The 19,195-nt window shown below is 34.9% G+C and overlaps 1 protein-coding gene across 2 annotated transcripts in view; it reads right to left on the reverse strand.

Annotated features, from left to right (window-relative positions):
• The window catches only part of APG10 (Aldolase-type TIM barrel family protein), a 93,111-nt gene continuing 73,916 nt past the window's right edge, over window positions 1–19,195 (reverse strand). Inside the window, exons 6-8 of one of the 2 annotated variants that reach the window (XM_089793290.1) lie at window positions 14,772–14,905; window positions 1,036–1,084; window positions 1–892 (exon numbers count right to left, since the gene is read on the reverse strand). In XM_089793290.1, the coding sequence (XP_089649416.1) occupies window positions 713–892; window positions 1,036–1,084; window positions 14,772–14,905 (363 nt within the window). In that variant the 3' untranslated portion in view covers window positions 1–712. Of the gene's footprint in view, window positions 893–1,031; window positions 1,085–14,771; window positions 14,906–19,195 lie in introns of both variants that reach the window. The other variant, XM_089793291.1, reaches the window with a different exon arrangement.

Below are 19,195 nucleotides of genomic sequence, written 5' to 3' on the forward strand. Positions count from 1 at the left end.
GACTTCTCATCAACAGTCTGCTATTAGCATGCCACGTTTTCTCTTTGATTAACAAATATTGTAAAATCATGCATCCCTAGAAAGTTCTAGTATGGTATTTTGCAACTGTATAATTACATTCCACATATTAAGTTTATAAACTTTCAATTGCACTAGTTTAAATGTTCGTCGTGTCATGTCTAACCAGAAAGTTATAAGAATAATATGAATGGTTTACACTATAATCCAAATCCATGCTTGTGTTTCTAATTGCTTTTTTGTGGTAGGCTTTCAAGAAATTCATGTCTACAGTCTACACCATGAGTTAGATGTAGATTCCCTGGACCCTCAAAGCGAGCTACAAAGTGAATCTCAATATAGACCTGCAATATAGCACTAGAAATAGTTCTTCTAATCAATACTGCAAACATGTATAGTTCATCCTACATTATGGAACTCTGGCATAAAATAGTTATCTGCATATGGAAAAAAACACTAAAATGATATACCTATGAAATGAAATACACATAAACTACAAATTAGTTTAAGTGGGAAAGCATTACCAATTCCCCATGAATTATAAAATCCCCTATTCTGATTCTGGAATTATTTCTGGACTTTCAAATCACTGCAACTTCATTTGACAATTAACACAATCCCAAACCTTTTCTTTGGTTAAGAGGATTCAACTACCAGCAAGTCTCAACAGAAACAAAAGTTATTGGAATAAGGTTTAAACTTCTAATCCAATTTGCTGTTTTTCATGCCATGACAGAACCTCCTCATAAGGCAAGCTCCCACCAAATATATCAAGGGCACTACCCACAGTGACATCAACACACCCAGCACCTGCTTCTCTGATGCGATCCAGGTCTTCAATACTAGTCGCCCCACCAGCATATGTAACTGGTATCTGAAAAATTAATATAAAATACAGATACCTCAAAAACATAGGAAAATAAAACAAGACGATTTGACACCAGATCATGACAAAGGTTCAATTTTAACATGCAAAAGATACGTCTAGTAGATGTGGCTAGGAAACATCATACTTACAGGAGATGACCTGCCAAGAAAGCCTACAAGTTCTTCATCAATTCCTAACCTACAGAAAGACACAAAACCAATAATCAAATACTCTAATAAGAATTCCAGTTTGTTGGAAATAAAAACAAATCAGTATCATTCAATATTAAACATCCTAAAGGCTTCTATAGGATGTAAGAACCGTGTGTCTTCAAATATGCTAACCTTAAAGGACAAACTATTTACTTTTGCCAACCATTGGTAATATCATTTTGTGTTATGCACCTACTACACAGCCACATATGATAGGTACGCCGTATAACAATACAATGAATTCTACATTTTTATTTTCAGAGCTAATGGCTTATTTAGATTGTGATATATTGGGCTTAATTCTGTGGGATAAACACAGAATGAAAGTTAGATGGCAACATAAGCATACACCTTTCTAAGTCTGATGAAAGACCCAAAAACCTATGATAATGTGTATGGTGGATTCCAGACAGGGGAAGGTAGCTTGTTCTTACGTTTAAAAATAATTTACTCTTTCTGCTTTTTCTAAAATGGCAAAATAGTGTAATTTTCAATATGTCAAATGGTTCGGGTTTAATAGTTCTTTTTGAGAAAACTTTTCGTTTCTAATTGGCTAGCATATAGTGATACTTTGCTTGTGGTATGGTTATTGGTTGAAAGCATCTTCTCTTACTTACCATATAGTAATCCTCTTTGTTTAACTCTGTCAAATCTCCAAGAATAAAGGTAATTTTTTATCCTATGGTGAGACCATTTAAATCAAAACTCTAGAAGCTTGTTTGATGTATGGATATTTGGGAGGTCAGTAATACGTAGAGCTCTAGCAAAAAACCAAAAGAAACTAACATTAAACTTTTGAATCATTTTTCCTGGAGGGAAAACCAGTGCCATCTATGATCTCTATCCCATGTCTTGGGTGGAAGTGTTCATTATAGAAAAGAAGCTTGAAAAAAACAGAGGACGAGAATTCAAAGATGTCTATGTAAGCACACTCAAATATTATATCGAAGTGAGAAAACATGTCTAAGTGAATATGGAACTGACTCTAGCATCCACATTTAGAAAGTTGAAGTAACAAAATGGTCGAAGGTTATTAAACCACCTATCAGTTATTTTACAAGATTATCCACAAGTAAGCTCACTTATTCATGTATGTAAGATTAGATAAGCTTCAACACCCCAAATTACTCATAATTTCCATGCTGCTTTATGAGAATTGTCTCTACCTTCTACATTGGATTTGGGAGCTTCTTTGGAAAAGTTGACTAGAAAAACCAGTTGGTCTGTGTCAATAGGGTGTCTTTGCGGCTGACTTAGTAAGCACTGGTTCATCCTTTATGATTGTTGCAAGTCCAAAGATCAAGCAAAGTATCTTCAAGAAAACCTTATGATGAGTAATAAAAATCCTCCAAGTGAGATGGCTTGTTCATCTTGTGCTTGCTAATTTAAAGTAATAATGGCACCCGAAGTTGAAAATTTTGACTGAATAACACTGTGTTTACAAGTGAACTGGCTTGTACATTTTGCGCTTGCTCAATTGAAAAAAATTAATGGCACCCTAACATAGAAAATTTTAAGTGAATAACACCATGTCTAGCTGCTTGATGTGTAAGGCACATATCTGATAGGTTTCAATTTGTGGTAATTTTTCTAGACACCCTTTTTTGCCAAGTGAATCCAGACATAACTACCAACATCAAAAAAAGAAAAGATGCTCGCTGAGGGTAAAATTTATTTTGAATTCGACTTGAGATTGTTGTAAGATGTCCTAATTCTTGAGTGAATCTTGGCCACATGTTCGCACAAAAAAAGAACCTTTGGTTGTCTCTTCCTAATCATGTGATGTCTGTCATACAGCATCAGCATCTCGAATCCATTACAAACCGTCTCTACCTTAGCCGACAATTGAAATTCCACATAAGCATCCATGTCCATCCACTTTGTCACTTTCCTGATTGATATCTTGACCACATGGGCTATTTGACTTAGGATGCGTGTACATCATGTGAACGTCAACAGTGCATGCATTTGTCTTGCAAATCTGCAGATACACAAGTGGCCATTAGGATGTTACAACTGCTATCATTGAAGTGTAAAGCCTCTTCTCACCATCCATCAACATCAGGAATCCTCTAGCTAGCCAAAAAATCCACTTTTGAACTTTATTTGACCTTCTTGAACACTTCTTAATGTTCTTTGGACAGTTCTTCAGCCTTTTGAGTCTTCTCACATTTTGGTCTCTCTTCTTAGCTTTTAGGCAACTTTTCACAGCGTCTTGGCACTCTCACGCAGTGTTACTAGCCTTGGACTCGGCTTGGACTCGGGCTCGGACTCAGCGGTCGGACTCAGCAATTAAGAACCCATGAAATTCAAAGATTTTTTAGGTCTTTAAGTTTTTTTTCATGCATCATTTAGCCAATTAACATCAAATACACAATAATTGAGTTAAATTGAAGCTACTTTGCACACATCCACAACTTTTCATAGATCACATAAGTATAAATGCAAATTTTTGGAAGAAATTACTTAAAGTTAAATTGAATAACATAATAGAAATATAGTGTCACTGGCAAATGTCTATAAATATTGATGGAATATGCAATCCATTGGATCAAAAGTTCAAAATATATATCAAAATAAAGGCTCATAATAGCTTATGTTCTCCTACAACTATGCCTAAGATAGGTTATGGAAGACTCTAGAGCCATCATCTCTCCTTGTGTGTGAAGTTGAACCTCAGTGGCATCCTCATCATGATCATCCTCCTCATCCTCATAATTTGTATCATCAAAGTCAGATCGATCACTCTTGGCCTCAGGGTCCTACATTGGGTCTCCTCGTGCTCTAGCCTCCTCCACTGCCATCACCACTGCCTCTTAATCCACCTAATCAACCTACTCCAAGTCCATCACTGAAAACAGGATCATCAACTTCCAGCTTCAATTTGACCTCGAATAGCCAAGACAAGATGTACGAGATAACGCTATTGAAGGCATGTTGAATCCTGCAATTTGGCTAAGCCTGGAATTTTTTGAAAACCCACAAAATCTAGAATCTGCATTTTAACTCCTATGAAGTTGACACCTATCTCAAACATCTTGACAGTATTTATACAAATATAACTTACATAAGAAAGACAATAAATGCAACTTAAACTTAAATGTTTTGTTTGTATAAATCCTCCTACCCTTGAGCTGAAAAACTTATTGTTTTTCGTTGGTTGATGGCAGAGTCTAACCAGCAAGACTCGGCAAGTCAGTCAAGGCGACTGCCTCGGCAAGTTAGCCAAAACTCGGCCGAGTCCGATTCCAAAGGCAATTTGCTTCGTTTTTCCCACCTTGCCTTAAAACTCACCAAGTCCTGTAACGTTGCTCTCACATTACAACTCTGCCATCTTTGTCACCATCAAGCTCCCACATCATGGCTTCAAAGGGGAGTACATCTCATCTCACCTTGCCTCATATCATTTGAGCATATCGTACTATAATAATCATATTCTTGTTGACTCATTTATTGTTTACCATCTATTGGTTATCTATCACCAAAATTGTCTATCTATTTGGTTGTTGTTGAGATGGAAACAACAAAACAAGGGCTTGACTGAAGCAAGTTTCCAAACAACCCCAACATTTTTCTCTTCTTGTTTGTATATGGGTTCCAAAAGAGGAAGGAGCAGTAGAAACTTGGGATTCTTCTACCTCTTTTTGTGAGCTTTATCTTTCAATTTCTTTTCTCTTTAAGTTATTTTTGTAACATAGTGTACACTTGTGTAACTTGCTCTTAGACTACTCTTCTTTTTTGTTTAGTTAGTTGTCTTTAACTATTTTGTTCAAGTTCATGTGCACTATCCATATAGGACATATGTACACTATGCTTTCATCTTGTATCCATGTTGTGGTCTCAAACTAATATTGGTGTCGATGACAATGAGCTAACAAAATCGAGCAATTAGTCTTACCATTTTGTCTTTCTATTTCTAGGAATCAAAATATTTATATCTATTATCATAGTCAAGTTAATTTGGTTTTCTAAATTCACATTGTATTTCATTTAAGCTTTTAATGTCCACTAAATTAATTAGTCTTCTTGATCACCTTAGCTCACCAGAGCGCTAGTAGAAGTGAGGTGGCATTAGGCTGACTCGTCCCTTGAGATTCAATCAGTCTCAAGGATGTGAATTCCTTTCTCCATACAAGCTTAAGACAAAGAATGTTCTACAAAAATACGAGTACCCCAGTTGTACATATGATACGTAGATAGTTGTCCCATGTATAAAAATTATGAGAAATGTAGAGAACGTGAATTAAGATTTAATCAAAAGCCTTTGTTTGGCTCTCAAATTGAAAAAAGAGAAGTGGGCAAGTGCAACTACCAATCCAGAAGCTTGCACAATTATTACCAAAAGTAACTCAGTAGCTTGAAGTTGAGACAAACTACAATGATTATTAGAAAAAAATTGAAATTTTTCTTGTTAGAGTAACATGGATCATTTTCTGCAAATGGATCATTTTCTGCAAATGTATTAACATGACCATTGTAATTGATGTCTTCCAAATGCAAATTTGAAGACTCATAAATATGAGAGGAGACATGTCTCTATAGTTAATCATCATTAGTTAATATATTAATTATATAAATAACCATTAGTATATACATTATTATATATATAATAATATATTAATAACCATATGTATAATATATATATTATTATATATATAATATAATACATGTAATATATATATATATATATATATATATATATATATATATATATATATATATATATATATATATATATATATATATATATATATATATATATATATATATAATGATAATTTACCATCAACAATGTATCTCATGATCCAATCAATCTGACTACAACTACAAACTTAACACTCCCTCTTAGTTAGGAAGGATTGATATAGAACACATTATGCTCAAGTATATGAAGAGATATCATCTCAATATGATATTCCTGGAAAGGCATATTTAAGGATATCGACTTAGATGTCATATTTCAATATAATCTGAAGTATGATTCAACAAGAAATATCAATGATATGATATTTCATCATATGTATATTCTTTTGATATGTGTGTTGGCATCAAATCCTTGATGCCTACCAAAAGAATATGTTATATCCTAGAAGGATATGAGTTATCTGATTTCCAGCACTCCAAGACAACAATTTAATATAGTCTATCAGATAATAAGAAATCACAATGTCATGGTCTCTATCATGACAAGTATCATGATCTCTAGATTTCGAGACAACAACTTATTGAAGTCTGATCATGATACATTTGTTATCATGACTTCCAACACTCTGGGACAACTTAATGAAGTCCATTATGATAACAGGTCTACCATTTATAAGATCAACACCTTACAATGGTTACCATTTGTCTGATCATGATACTTTCATTATCATGACTTCAACACTCTAGAACAACTTAATGGAGTGTCATGATAACAAGTCTACCATTTATAAGATCGTCACCTTACAATGGTTACCTTCTGTTTATATATGTCAATGAAAGATCATCATTTTTCATTACATATCATATGCGAAATAGGAACCACCATGAACCATGTCAGAGGGCAGTACAAAGGTTTTCACCTCAATTCTCTCTCACATAAAAGAATGCATTACAAGGAATTTCACTTAAAACTTCTCCTCATAGAGAAGATATCATTCACAAAGGATTTCACCTTGAAAATTCTCCCTCTGAACAATGATCCTGGGAAGTCAGGTCCTATAGTTACTCCCTTTGAGACTCTCTTCACCCAAGGATGCCTCTCGAACTCCCTCTGAATCTGATATTAATCTTTCAACCTTCAAGTGACAAATTGACCCATCAAATCATACAGTCATACACATGTATTTTTAAACCCCTTCTAAGTATCAATCTTCTGAGCTCCTACATTGCCTTTGAAGAAGTGTCAGACTCCTTAATGAGAGAATAGTCATTCTCTCAATCATCAAGGGTATTCGCTTCAAGAGTCTCACTTTATCCAACCTAATGACTCTTGAATCAAAGCTTCTTTGTGTTTGCACAATGTTTAGTGGCATGTGTAAAGTAGCAACCTTCTTTTCCTATAAGAACATTCTAGACATAAAGGAAAAGATCAAGGCAAATAGCTAGTATGTATAGAAACACAAATAGATAAATGTAATACTCGAATATATGAAATACTTATCTACACATAAACATTATTCATACAAGTTGCTCTAGTGAAAGTCCATATGCAACAAATCAGAAAATCATCTCCATACAAGCATTGTCAAATAATGGGGAATGAAACATTGGTTATGATTCCCCCCACAATGTAAAATTCCCACTTACTCCATTTTACAAGGTTTTCCGTCACTCTTTAGTCCCATGACAATATACATGAATTTCTTTCTTCCTTGATTGCAATCTCTTATACTTCTTGGTTTGTCATTATATTCTCCACAAAGGGCTTGTGATTGATATATTATTTTCATCAACCAATAGGAAGTTGAGTCTTCAGTTGGTCAACACCCGTATTAGCATTTGAGCATGAACAGTGACTTTGTAAGTCACAAAATCTATATTTCGTTACAATGTATGCAAAGTATAAGCTTGCTCAATGCGTCTATTCACCAACTTCACTCCTTTGTTTCCAACAAATGAAGAAATACAATCTCTCTCTCTCAAAACATCTCATCTAAATTAGCTAAGAGGGTGTTTGATTGTTCTTCATGCTTAATCTTCACAATGTATGAAACTACTAATAACATCATCTAAATCAGAGTAACAAGACTAGTCATGAGTCGGGCGAGTCTCCGAAGTTAGCGAGTCAAGGAGGGCTTGCCGGGTCAAAATGACCCATGACTCGAGCTCAATGGGTCAGGGAGGGTGACTCACCTAACTCGCGTGATTGACGGGTCAAGGTGTGACTCACGAGTCACAACTGGGTTGACCTAGCCACGATAGTCAAAATCCAAGTCAAAACGAAAAAAATGTTTTTTTCTTAATATTTTATTTGGTTCATTTTTATCCTTAAGACCCTAAAAGGGCTTTCATAACACTCTATTGTGAGAAAAAGAAAGAGAGAGACAATAAGAAGAGAAATAAAGTGCCATTGTTTTGCAACCAACTGAAAGGAAGAGGAGAAAAGCTTGAATTTGTGACATTAGAGCAACTACACGCTTGCATTTAGATCATCAAGGAGTTTAGAGGAGCTCTTCTCAACACTTCTCAACTTATTTCAAAGAGGTAAGAGTTGATTTTTTGGATTTTGATGGTTTTTTTCTCTATACTTATGGGTTTTTTGGATGAATTTTTTTGGTATGTTTATGGGTTTTGTTTCACTTTAGATCTTCATAAAATAAAATGCTTAAATGGTAATATTTGGTCTAAAAAGTCTTATTGCAGCAACCTTAACATTTTTCCTTACTCATAATGGCTCCTCCAGCTAAAAAACCCAAGCTCTCTGAAGGCAATAAAAAATATGAGTGTCGGAAGTACACCATAGAATTTTCAGGTAGAGATAGAACTCAAACAAAATGCCAATTTTGTAAGGTCATTAATAGTGAGGGGATAAATAGATTGAAATACCATATTACTGGCATACGTAGTCATCATGCTAAGCTTTGTAAAGTTGCAAGTCCTAAGGCTAAACATTTTTGTTATGTTGCCTTAGACCTAAGGCTAAACATTTTTGTTGTGTTGCCTTAGAAAAATATGAACAAGAAAAGGAATTAAAACAAAAACAATCAGCAGAGTTAGCTCGAATTGATTCCAATTCCTTTCCACGCTCATCTGGCACTGCTTCTATCTCTAGTTTTACACCCCTAGGTTCAATAGGTTGTGTTGGGGAAGGTGCTTCCCTTCCCCCCATCGTCCTAGTGCTTCTGCTAGTTGTACTTCTACATCTATTCCTTGCACTACTAGTGGCGCTGCCCCTGCTAGTAGTATTAGCATTACCTTTGGTCCTAGAGTCAGAAAATCTAGGTTGGACAATTTTTTTGTACCACATTCCACTCCTGGTGCACAACCCTCACTTGAGAGCTTGGTCTGAAATACGGATATCCATGAAGCTAGGTGAAGAGCAATTTGCAAGTTTTGGTATTTCTGCAACATTTCATTTATAGCAGCCAGGTACTTCAACTTCATTTATATTTGATTGTTTTACGTTATAAGTTTTAAATTCGATTTTTGAAATAAAATTTTATAATTTTAACTTGATGTTGAAATATGTTAATTAAATTGTTTTTACAAATGTAACAAGACTCTCTATTGGCAAGGGATGATTGATGTGGTTTCCATCTATGGTGTAAGATTTAAAGCCCCCACTAAGGATCAGTTGAGTGGCCCTCTCTCACTAGAAATGGTTGAGGAGATGAAACTTGAGTTGAAGGACCATAGAAAGATTTGGAGCCAAAGGGGGTATACCATTATGATAGATGGATGGACAGATAGGAGGAATAGGACTCTCCTTAATTTTCTTGTTTGTAGCAGAGGTAATTCATCATCCTCTACTTCTCAAAGTCTAAAATTTAATGTATGATTGAATAACTAAAATTTTGTTTTATTGACTATTCAATGATAATTATTTTGTTTAATTTTCACTTTCAGGATCCACCATGTTTTTGAAGTCTATAGATGCTTCCTCACATGTCAAAAATGTAAAATTCTTATGTGAGGCTATTGAGGAGGTCATAAGGGAGGTGAAGGAAGAGAATTTCGTCCAAGTGGTGACTGATAATGCAGCTAATTATGTTGCTACAGGTAAAATTCTAACTTCTAAAAAAAATTATTTTAGTTTTTCATAAAATTTCGAAAATTAACATATCTATATTTTTAATTGTTTACTCACTAATTTAAAATTGCTGCGGGAAAACTTTTGATGGAGAGACACCCAAGAATCTTTTGGATTCCATGTGCAGCCCATTGCCTCTTCCTCATGTTAGAGGATACTGGCAAGCTTGAATGGGTGAAATCATGTGTTGCTAAGGCCAAAATTCTTTGCAAGTTCATCTATAATTATTCCTTAGTCCTTAGCATTATGAGGGAATACACGAAGGGAAAGGAGTTGGCTTGTCCTGGTATCACAAGATTTGTCTCTAATTTTATCACACTAAAATCCTTGTTGAGTTCAAGGTTAGCTTTGAGGTGCATGTTTGTTGGTCCACAATGGAGTTCCTCCTCCTTTGCCACCACCCCTGCAGGGATAGATGCAACAAAATGCATTTATATGAAAAAGGTTTTTTGGAGCCATGTAAGAAGATTGTAGAGGTAATTTAAATTTTAAAAGCTTAAGTCTTAAAATTTTATAGATTAATTTATCTCATACATATTTTTGTTTAATTGTTTTGTAGATCACTGAGCCCCTTGTAGCCCTCCTACGAGTTGTTGATGGGGAGAAGCCCGCTATGGGCTACATATATGATGCCATGGATAGGGCCAAGGAGGCTATTAAGGCCAAATATGTAGGAGTTGAGGACAAGTATGGCCCTATTTGGGGCATAATTGATAGGAGATAGCAAAATCAGCTTCATAGACCCATGCACGCAACAGCCTACTACCTCAATCCAGCATACCGTTTCCGTGAAGATTTCAAGGCAGATGAAGAGGTTCTTAGTGGCCTGTACACTGAGATATCGAAGATTGCCACTAATACCATAGATATATTGCTTGATGCCTATAAGAATGCAACAAGGCCCATTTTTTCAAGTCAAATTTGCAAAGGTTGTACAAAATTGCAACCAGGTAAAAATTGCAACTTAAGCCTTATACAATCTAGTTTCTAAATTTCTAGCTTTAAAGTTCAAATTTTGAAATGAGACTAATATTTTTTTCTTTTCCTTTTTTCAAAATTCAAATAGATGGTGGCAAATGTTTGGGCCTTCAACAAAAACCCTTCAACAAATTGCCAGCTGCATAATGAGCCAGCCAACTAACACTTTTAGATGTGAGCGCAATTGGAGCATGTTCGAGCACATCCACTCGAAGCGCACAATTGGAGCATGTTCAAGCACATCCACTCGAAGAGGCGTAACAGGTTGCCTATGGAGAAAATGAATAAGCTAGTTTTTGTGCATTACAACATGCGCATTAGAACTAGGGAGATTTTGGATAGTGACACCTCTTCGATTACTCTAGAGGAGGTTGATCCAGAGTCTGAGTGGATCACTGAGGCTATTGATCTTGTCTTTGATGATGAGGACCTAAAGTGGATTGACGAGGCAGATCGAGAGGCTGAGGCCGTGGCTATGGCAACAGAGGACCAGAGAGCTACAGTTGTTCATAGTGGCACCTCAGCGACACTAGCAAAGACTACAGTTGATCCTAGAGGCACCTCATTGGCTGATGCTATGGCTAATCAATCATCCAAGACCTACCTTAGACACCTTACTAAGAGGCATTTTATAGATTATACTGAGCTTGAGGTTGAGGTTGGGGATGAGGATGAGGATGAGGATGAGGACTAGGAACCATAGCTATAGTCTTGTATTAACTTTTTGTTTAACTTAACATATGATCAAATTTGGAACATTTGATGATGACTATTGATGTGTTGGATTTCAAGGATTTATCATTATATATATTTATGATTCTATGTTTTTCTTTTCTATTTCCTTCAGCTACTATTTAAATTTTAGTATTTAGCAATTTACCTTTGTACTTATGTAATCAATGTATGTTTAACTTTTAAGTATGTGCATTGTGATCAAATTACCTTCTATTTAATGATGTTATTGTGTATTTAAGCTTTATTCAATAATGTGTACATGTAATGTTCTTTAAATCCAAAAAAATCTCAAAATTTCGAGATTTTTTCACTTTGCCAAGTCACTGGCGAGTCCAAGCCGGGTCACAAGTCAAGTTACCCTTGTCGAGTTCAAGCCGGGTCACAAGTCACGTTACTTTGATCTATATTCTTGGTATTATGTTTATGTTGCACACCCACATAAAAGGTTAGATTCCAGGCTTCTTGTAAGTCACATCACTTGATGCTCAATTTTGTCATGTTATCATGTTCCAATTCATCACTACTATCGTATGCAATGTCACTGCCACTAATTTTTGTCTTCCCGCTTCTTGTTGTGATCTATTTCTAATGACCTTTGTATGGACTCGCTCAACATGTGCATCTTTAACCTTGATGCTACAAAATGCTATAACACTAGCAAAGGTTTGAGTTTTCAAGGAGAGATGCTTCTCAAAAATTTGTATCCCTTCATGGTCTCCTTCAGCTCCTTTGAGATCTTAAATTTGCAAAGCATGCTTTATTATTTTCCTAAAATTGGTTATGGTTAAAATGTTGCTTCATCATTGATAATCATATAATATTTGTCCGACTCCAATGCTGCTTCAAGTGATCGCATCTTTCCTATGTGAATCATATCTTCTAAATCCATAGGTATCTAGCACGGAATATTTTTCATCACCGCCATCTATGAGGTTGTGCATATATATATATATATATAGGCCCCACCCGCTATCTTCAAATTATAAGGTTTTGTTCTCCTTAATAAAAATATCCCCAAAGTAAAAATTACTTTTCATTCCAATTCATTTTCTCCCTCAATATACCATGCAACTCCCTTGGGAATGATTTTCCTTCTACAGCCTTATTTAACACCCATTTAGCCTATAATGATCAAATTAAACCCTCCTCATATAATTCCGGCTTTCTCAAGATTTGATATAATACATGCTCCTTTTACATTGCATCTCCCTTCATATCCACGAGAGACTTTCAAACTTCATTTTATAGCAAAGGCACCATTCTTATAGTGTTATTTTCTTTTAATGATCTGCTTTAATCATTGCTTGGTCATGCCTTATCACGATACATTCCAACTATCAATATCCATTTGCAAATAAGGTGGGATTAGATCCTTCTTAATCGGATGTTATCTAACTTTGCTAATTTTTGGGTCAGGGTGTGCTTCTTATTCCCTTTCGATGTGTTATCTTATCTCCTTGAACCAGTTTCTCTGTATATATATCTGTTTTATATATAAATCCTTTCCGTCAAGTCTTAGTAAAATACATATTTTGTTCCCCCCGAATTTGGATAAACTCTACCATAAATTCAATATTGATTGAGTACCATCGTCTTTCCTAATATTTTCTATTAATCCGTGTTGCTGTCATTGTAAGGATTGCCTCTTCTCTCTGTCATATTTTTATTTATCATCCACATAGGTTTATCAGCCACCTCCTTTATATTGATCTCCGGATGTTATTCCCGAGATTTATTAGTCAATACAAAATCTTTATGGGTTTGTTCAATGAGATGCCAAAGTAATGGTTTTTGCATCAAGGTGATATAATAATGATTCACATTTAGCAATCTTACTACAAATTTCTATCAGTTATCTTCTCTTATCTTCAATACTTATCTGTGTCATGATTGTATGTTTGTTTTTTTTAATCTCTGTGTGCCAAATATATTATGATGGTAATGATCTTTGGATTGCAATTATTATCTCTATATCTAAAGACCTTGGATTGCAATTATTATCTCTAAAGCAATTATTATCTGAATATCTGCTAAGCTATCTCATTCAACTGTATACTGATCTAGATGACATCAATATGCAAGCCTAACATGCATTATATTAATCAGACATGAGTTTTCATATTTGACATCCCCTTAGTAATTCTAACATCAAGTATATGATGCAACGATGTTACTACTATTCTTTAGCCACTGTCATGATCTATCTGAAGTAATTGCTTGTCTGATATTAAAGTTGCAATTGAGAGGCTTCTTGTGAATTTGGAGATTGATATGCCTCTTTCTGTCTCAGATTTATGTATAGATGGTCTTTTATAGGATGCCATCTCTGGTAAATGACTTCTTTAAATATGTCCATACTCAACCGAGAGCACAATCTGTTCTGGCTATCAGAATAAATTTTTCACATAATAGAACTCTACTCTACTTCCCGCTACTTATTGCTATTATGGCAAGAATCTCAGCTCTTGTTACTTCACAACAATCCACAACAAATACCCACTCCTTTCATCTTGAGCAATCCTTCCAATAAAAAGCATCAGAGAGGCACGATAGCACAACAGTGGTTCAAGTTAGTGGTTACATAGCTGCTGCAAACTAGAAGCAAGCTTTTTCCAGGAATTTTGAATCCACTTCAAGGTAGGGAGCAATGGAAGCATAGAGAAATACTTTCGGTTTGCTGTGAACATTAAGTGGTAATGCTGTTTATATGGATACGGGTAGTACCATAGAAATACATATCATAAAAAATTGCAATGTTTCACAAACTCAGATGAACAACTTTTTCACTAAAAACATGCATTTCGTAAACTCTTGTTAACTGATATTTTGCCCAGTTGTTTTAGTAGGATTATCCAATATATCAGCTGATATAGTGATATCCAATCGTTTCCCAATATTACCTCATTATTTCCCTTTAAAGATTGTAAACTTCAACTTTTTGCTCATTTTGACTTTATTCTGCTCTCTTTTTTCTGAATAAAAGAGACTAGTTTGTGGGATTTATAAAGCGCCAAATGATTTTGATATTTGATCTGAGAAATCAAAAACTTGTTTCTTGAAGGCCCTGTAACAGATTTTATTAAGTAATATCCTAGAAGCCATAATCATTCAGTCATTAGCCTACATCACTATTTTGCCTACCTAGGCCAGCCATGCAATTAGGATAGACTTTTCTGTAAAGCTGATTAATCAGGGGAAAAAACGAAGCAATTTATGCAGAAATCACCTTTTTCCTTCAACGTCAACTCCATGTACCAAAAATTCATCAGCATAGGACGAAAGGGTATCCAACACCTCCTCATCCAGCACGACGTCACTAAAATTCTGCCATCTATCTGTCACAATAGTATACTTTCCATCCTGCAACTAACAATTGATAATCACTTTTGATCAGACAACTATTTAAGTGTGAAAAATGGTCCAAAGTTGACACAAAACTGAAATATCATTTGCAGAAATTGGACAAAATGTGAATTAATGTTTACACAGTGGCACTCAGTTACCAAATTTTGCAATTTCATCCATTAAGAATCAAAATTATATGCAACACAGAGTTTAGTCAGGCCACCAATAAGGCCTGTCCATATCAAAAGACAAGCCCTACACTAAGAATTTTACATCAAACGCACATATCAAATACCCCTATAAGTAAAATTGGCAGAAAACAGACTTTCCCCCTACAAACGACCAAAAGGAACTTTGAAAGGAAAATCATTTTTCCATTATAAAGAAAACTGGGTACATGGGCATAATTGTAGTCAAGAAGACCTTAAAAGGCAATGAGATGACCTAAAAAGGACAAACATGTGCTTCAAGTGGAAAGAAAGATGGGGGTGAAGAAACATATGTGGAAAAGGAAGCCAAGCACATAATATAGAGGCAATGTCCAATGAAGAAGCAAAAGGGAATCCAAGCAAGAAAACAAGGTTTGACAAAGACGAGCCTGGACCCCTACCCGCCATCACAAAGACATCCAAACATCAGTGTTTTTTTATTTAAATGTCCTATAAGGACATAAGGTAATCCCTTTGTGAGACCAACATATCACAACCATTGAGCTTATCCACAAGTCAAGACCCGATAGTAAAGAACCTTGGAGTCCCCTGTATGATCTTTCGTAATCATAGCATATACCGGATTTCGCTCAAGAGAGGATAAGATACACCTTGGTAATTTATTTTGTTGTTGGTGAAGTCATAAAATGCCCATCAACAATACATAGGTCAAAAAACGAGAAACAATGTTTAATAAAATTGTAGATATCATCAAAAAAGAAACCAGGTTCACAACTTGGTCCCATATATCGAGTCCGGGTGTAAATCAAGTTCGGATTCGTAGAATGGTCTGGGCAAGATCCGCTACCCAAACCCATCAAGCACACCGAGCAAGGATCTGTGCAGACCCTTGAGGACCCACAACATCCAGCTCAAAAAGTTGGTCCAAAAACATTTTAAAAGGCATTTTAATTTTTTTGCTTCAACCCTTAGATGGACATTATGAAGCGCATCCAAAAACACTTTTTTTTTGCATTTGCTATTGCATCCCAAATTTTTATCTTTTAAAATAATATTATAGCCACTGTAATGGTTAGTTAAACTCTTGGATATCATGATCTTGTTAAAGGGAAGTTATGATTAACCGAATTGATTCATGTGTAAATGACTTGTTAGTTGATTATTGTTATTTCGACTAAAAATGAATCCTTATATTTTAAGATAAATGTTAGCAGTGGTTAGCCATTGTGATAGTTATCAGTTATTGTGTTTTCTTGATATTTCAATTTAAATGGAGGAACATGTTATTATTGTGGAATATGCATTTTTGGTTGCAGGAGCAGACGAAGGGGGGAAGCATTGCTAAATGGGATTCAAGGAATGGGGTTCCAGTTTAGTCCATCATAAAACCATCAGGTATGGTTTCTAACTACTTTGGTGAAGGATATAATGGCTAGGCAACGGAGTATACCTTGGACAATCAGGAGCTAATTGGTCAATTTTTATAACAAGAGATATATTAAACATTTATATCATAACTATTATCTCTCTTTTATTTTGAGACTGTTGAAATGGTCAACATTGTATATTCTGGTAATATCTATGAATTGCACTTACATGTAACCGATATCAAGCTCTTTCTTGTAACCGAAAGCACAAGAGGTTTTATCTTCCTTCCCTACGGCTAAAGGGTCATTCTTTTTATTCACTTCCTTCTTGTCATGCAATTACTCTAAACCAAAAGTATCTTCTCTTCTTTTCGCTTGTATTCTGGAACATAATACCATACTTGATCTGCAGTGTTGGGCCACGCTAGTGGAAGCAATATCGAGTGGAGTTGTTGCCTCAAGATCACATCAACGATTGAATTGTTTTCTCAGGGCATGAAACATTTCGCAAGTCCTTATTTCATGCTATGCCTTTTTCAATGCAAACTTCTCTTTATATATCACTGCCAAATGAAGGAATATCATGATCACGAGCTTGGTTACGTATCTAGGCCATAACCAAGGCTCAAACGTAGTAAGAATTTCTAAGAAGCATCGGCCCTGCTCATTCTTTATTTATGACTAGTTTCTTATCTATGCATACCGGGTGCATACCCGTAGGGACTAGACTGATATAGTTTCCTTAAGACTGAATGCTCAGCAATTATTTAATGTATAATATTGTACGTTGTATAAGGTTTGTTCCATCATTTGGCATAAACTATTTTTCTGACTTATACACTAGTATTTGCTATATACCAGCTGTGATAATAATCAGAATGATATTCACAAAATCTAATTGATACGGATCTCATAATTACCAGCAATCTCCTAGGATGCACCCAAGGCTAGTAGAGCTAAGTGTAAATAGGTGAAGAGGAGAGGTATTGCTGCAGGAAGAATAAACTATTAATCAGTGTCTAAATTGCATGAACATTTTTAAAAACAATATTGTTTAGTCCAAGTCAACTCATGATTGTCCGAAATTGTTACATCCCAAATTTTTGACCTAATTTTAAACTTGCTCATAATCGTTGGATTTAACGGATTTTTCTTTCATGATCATGTGAAGTAGGTAGTTATTTATATCCGTTGTATTAACTGTTAATGAAGATGGTCATTAACCATTAATTGTTATATGATGTTAGCAGTTGCTTGATTTTGGAATTATGATTAATAATTTGAAGTCTTTTAAATGTTTTTATGAAAGTTTTCATGGGTGATTGCAGGAGAAGATGAGGGGGTGAAGCATTGCTAAACAGGATAATCAGAATGGGATGCTCGCTTAGTTCAATTAACAGGATTGATATGTATGATCTTAAACTTCTTTGGTAAGGACTTAACGACTTGAACATAGGATACATCTATGAGACCCGCATGAGCTATTTAAATAAATAATTTGAGAAACATAAAATAATTGATTTAAAATATAAAATGTACGTCAAAGGATTTTAAATAATTTTTCACCATATTATTATAATATATATGTATATATGTACATATAGATATAAAAATGAAATGGCACCATATATTATAATGATTTAATAAAATGATGTCACCTCATTAATATATTTATACGTACATATATAAATATAAAATTATAATAATATTCAAAATATAATAACATTCGAATTATAATAATATTCGAATTATAATCTTCCAACCATCTCCATTTTTAATATTTCTTTGCTTTTAACCGATTAAACACTTGGCATGATAAATTGACAAATAATCTTTTAACTTGCGGAAGCCAAGAAGTCACGATTTGTTCTTTTAATATGGAAGCCATGAGAAGAAGCAGACATCATATTTCATACACCCGACTATCTTTCTTTTGCTACGTTTTCCAGTATTCTCTCCGCCCTCCATAACACCCGACTTTCATATATTTCTTGTGCCGAATTCTCTGTTATCGCAATCTACACTTTCCATTCACAAACAGCGCCATAAAAACTCTGTCGTATGTGTTTTGATCACATTGAAGTCTAAGTATCTCTACATTTTGGATACGTCCACAGCAACTGAAGGAGAGTTGGTTACCAAGACGATTTGCAAATACTTTAGGATAGACCCAAACTTATATCAGGTCATGTGGAAACCATTCCAGTTCATGTTATTTGCATGTTATTTGTTTTTACAAGCAATTTCCATAGTTGTAGCTGTAGTGTACCATCACTTATAACTAAATAACTCTAGAGAGTTGATTAGCAATAAGAATATTGATGTGTTATAGCATGGATTCATAAAATATTTGCCAATAGATTTTAAAGTCGGCTGATAAATATTTATGCAAGTTTCTTTCTTTAAAAGAAGATTGTGAAATGCTGAAAGATTGCAATATTCATGAATCAATAAGAGCCGGATGCTCTGAAATTCTGAACACCTAGGACTCACCAGTTGATAAGCCACAGAAAAGGTGAAGAGGGGAGATGAAATCCTGCAAGGATAAGAGAGTAAAATCAGACTTGATACTTTCAAACAAAATAAATAAATCTTACTTAATAGCTCGTGCTCATCCCTAATAATGTAACCTGTTGTCAAGTCGAGCGGTGGTGATCGGGTCATTGAACCCATCTGAAATCCTTGGCCAAGGTAGTTTAAAAGGCATGTTTCCCATCTAATGATGACTTGATGTCAATGGCGCCAGTTATGCAAGCATGCTCGTTTCA

This window comes from Cupressus sempervirens, chromosome 7 (assembly GCF_028749045.1).
Source record: "Cupressus sempervirens isolate cs-2001-9-10 chromosome 7, ASM2874904v1, whole genome shotgun sequence".
NCBI classification, from domain to species: domain Eukaryota; kingdom Viridiplantae; phylum Streptophyta; class Pinopsida; order Cupressales; family Cupressaceae; genus Cupressus; species Cupressus sempervirens.